The sequence below is a fragment of the Nanorana parkeri genome, unplaced genomic scaffold, assembly GCF_000935625.1.
Source record: "Nanorana parkeri isolate BGI_ZX_2015 unplaced genomic scaffold, ASM93562v1 scaffold1958, whole genome shotgun sequence".
Classification (NCBI taxonomy): Eukaryota; Metazoa; Chordata; class Amphibia; order Anura; family Dicroglossidae; genus Nanorana; species Nanorana parkeri.
Window position 1 is genome coordinate 69,292 of NW_017308226.1, and position 3,414 is coordinate 72,705.

Here is a 3,414-nt window from a genome sequence, read left to right on the forward strand (position 1 = left end):
CCAGTCCTTGTGGATTGCCCAAGATGGCCTCTATGTGCCCCTGCCCGACAGCAACAACTATTGTTCTAGTACAGGGAAGATTTTAAACTTCAGATAGAAATGTTACGTTACGTTTCTCCCCCATGCAGGAGATTTCCCCATACTTCCTGCCCAGGCGACAGGCAGAACAGGAAGACACGTTTCTTAAAACATATCCCAAGTGTGACAGGAAAAAGGAGAAATGTGCTAACAGCACCGAGTGTTAGAGTTTAACAGTCCAGCCAAAAAACTAAGATTCGTCTCGCTTCAACTCACAAGTTAGGACCATTATGGGACAGTGCAGACTATAGAGCTACAATGTAGATACAGTCCTGCAATAATCTGTATCTTGAGGTACACTCTCCCCAGCATAGGAATTGCATTAACTCTGCTAACTGGAGATGATCGCAGCTAGAATTTCTTCCTTTGTGGAACATGGACTCTAGTGGCTACATGAGCTCCAGTGCTAGGCAGACCCGACAGCTCATTTGCCAACAAGTTTAAGTTTCATGACCACATTACAGACCAAATATGCAAAAATAGAGCAGTGATCAGAATGACAACTGTTGTTGAACCCAACAGGTGTGGCAATAGTGGCCCTTTTTTAGGTCAACCATGACTGCACCCTGTGCACAAAGCCAGCTCCATAAAGACATTAGTCTGACCAGTTTGGTGTTGAGGAACTGGAGTGTCCTGCAGAGCCCTGACCTCAACCCTACTGGACACCTTTGGGCTGAATTGGAAATTGATTGTGTACCCGACCCCATCCAACATCTGTTCCTGACCTCAAAAATGGGCACAAGTGCCAGACTCTCCAAAATCTTGTGGCAAGCCCCCTGAGTAGCAGAGGCCATTATAATAGCCCCAAGGAAGTGTTTCGAAAAGGGATCTCAATGCTTCCAGATAAGTCACGCTTGGTCCAATCACTCCCACCTGGTAGGCCCCCTATTGGCCAAGGGGCAAACATGTCAAGATGAGGATTGACAGGTAGAAGGGATAGAGCCAAGTGAACCACGAGGAAGCAAAAAAAAAAGTCTAGACGTTGGAGCAAGTTTACTGCAGACAGCCTATAGAGTTGTGAAATAGCCAAACTTCAGAACAATTTTAGAAAGAAAGCACACCAAATGTTTTTCCTTTTTCCATTTATTACCAATCAAGTCATAGTATGCCATTACAAACATTCTTCTAGAGTCTGGATTGTGTTTTCTTCAGTCCGATCACCTCCACAGAACTTGTACCTGGAGAAGAGCATGCAATATGAATACACTTATTTCAGCAATGACGTTCCAAAGCAAATACTAGAATTAAATGCAGCTTTAGAGATCTAGTCTGGGGCAAAATATTCACCCTCTCCCATGACCCTCTAACCCCATCCAAGGTTTTCCTTACCTGATAAAAATATAATACAATATAAAATACATACACTTTCCTAAATCTACAAACCAGGTCCTTGGCCAGCACAGTTTGTGCGCAAGGGACCACTAACCCAGTGATGCAGATTGTTCCCTATGGCCCCCTTGCTCTGACCACTCTGGGATGGAGAGGACCCCTCTGATGAACAAGCACTAGGAATTGTTCACATTATGCAGGCAGTGGACACCTGAGGGACCCTACCAGCTATAAAACAGAAGAGTAAAGGCTTGGAATTGCAGAGTCACATGGCCATGGCTTTAGTTTTTTAGGCCAGTGACCAGAGGTGGGTATATTATCCCCAATATTAGCTTTAAGGATTTGCTCATTTAAAAAAAAAAAAAATCACAAGTTTCCAAAAGGAAGCTTTAGAGCTGGACCCAATGTCCAGGCTCAGAAGTCTAAGGGCCATGTCCTGCACAGGGGATTCCAGAGTCTTGGCTGATTTTACATCTATGGCGGTATGTGAAACTTTAGCTTTTCTGCTCCAGCTCATCTTATTTCACCCTTTTCTACATTCAGGACAGCTCAGCATAAAGTCAAAAGCAACTTTTAAACAGGCCAGCAAAGGAAAAAAACTGCCCCTGAAGTAATGATTGAATACAGCCAAAGAATCCAGGAATTGTGAAGCCAACATTTTAGGGTTCTTAAGGTGCTCAAAAGGTGCGGGGGAGGGGGGCCCCCCCCCCATACCCAAAAAAACAAAAACCCTGAAACAAAATGGTCATTATACCAGGATAGGCTTTGGGTATCATTATGGCACATCACCATTTTAGGTTGCACTGATGGCTTTAAGCCATTGCAAGGAATTAGATATGGGATACATACGTCTCGCCACTAGGTCCATATTGCACGTCAACAGATGAGGCACCCAGTTTGGGATGCAGAATCTTAAATGCTGCCTGATGCCAGACAAATTCCACCTTCCGGACGGGGTTCAGATCCATGTTCACATCAATGAATGAGGAGTAAGTTGAACCGGAAAGGAGGAAGCCCCTGCAATCAACAAAGCAATTCTGATAAGGAAGCTAGTTTGAGGTTTGACTTTAAAATGAGAACACAAAAGTGACACCCTCATTGTGTTCAGGTTTTGGAATCCTTAATTTGACATGAGGGACTCATTTACACTATTGCATTACCTCAATGCATGCCATGTACGCTGCCATTCATTTTGAACCCCGATGCACATGCATCACAGCACAAACGCACTGCAACATACCAGTGTCGCAAAGTGCATCTGATTTTTGGCAGCAATTTCAATGGTCTCCTTTAATGAGTCACACGCACAGCAGAAGTGTAAATTGGCCCATAGGGAGTTCATTTGGGGCCAGATCTGCATTTTACAGACAGTCTCGGCTTCCATTGGGTTACTGTATGTTGTCTGCAGTTCAATACAGAGACACCACAGCAGTCCAACTACAAATATTAAATCTTTTTACAAAGCCTGTGGGGGAAAACCCAAATCCCTTATAGATCAGGAAGTCCCCTTCCAGCATTTGGACCCCAGGAGTGGCGATTCTTAGGCAGAGCAGATTAGATTTCCATAGAAGTGCAGTCTGCTCTACAACTAGCTACAACTCAGCATGGCTGAGCAGCACCCAGCATTGGAGATTAAAGTGGATGTAAACTTGTGCCGCCTACCACACTGCAGAATTCCATAAAAAGCCACCCACCTGTCTCCCTTATCTCATGGATCTCCTGCAGCCCCTTTAACCACCTGCTGTCCAGCCGTTGTCATTAAAATGGCCGGACAGCGGCTTCTTGGAAGCGGGTGGGCGTTTTTAAACGTCCCTTGCCGGTCCTAGGCGACTCACACGAGCAGGAAATCAGCTTAACAGCCAGTGATCGCTGTTCATATACAAGTGTTCAGGCATCTGTAGAGACACCTGATAGCTTGCAATATGCGTGCGCCCTCGCTGTACCCTCGCAGTCGTGAGTGTCCCCCTGCTCCGTCACAGCTGCCGCTGACTATCCAGTCAGTGTGAG

The 3,414-nt window shown here is 45.4% G+C and overlaps 1 protein-coding gene across 1 annotated transcript in view; it reads right to left on the reverse strand.

Moving 5' to 3' along the window:
* Window positions 1-1,189: 1,189 nt before the first annotated feature.
* The window catches only part of LOC108800214 (pancreatic lipase-related protein 2-like), a 16,103-nt gene continuing 13,878 nt past the window's right edge, over window positions 1,190-3,414 (reverse strand). Inside the window, exons 12-13 of the mRNA XM_018572178.1 lie at window positions 2,257-2,424; window positions 1,190-1,256 (exon numbers count right to left, since the gene is read on the reverse strand). Of these exons, the coding sequence (XP_018427680.1) occupies window positions 1,190-1,256; window positions 2,257-2,424 (235 nt within the window). The remainder of the gene's footprint in view (window positions 1,257-2,256; window positions 2,425-3,414) is intronic.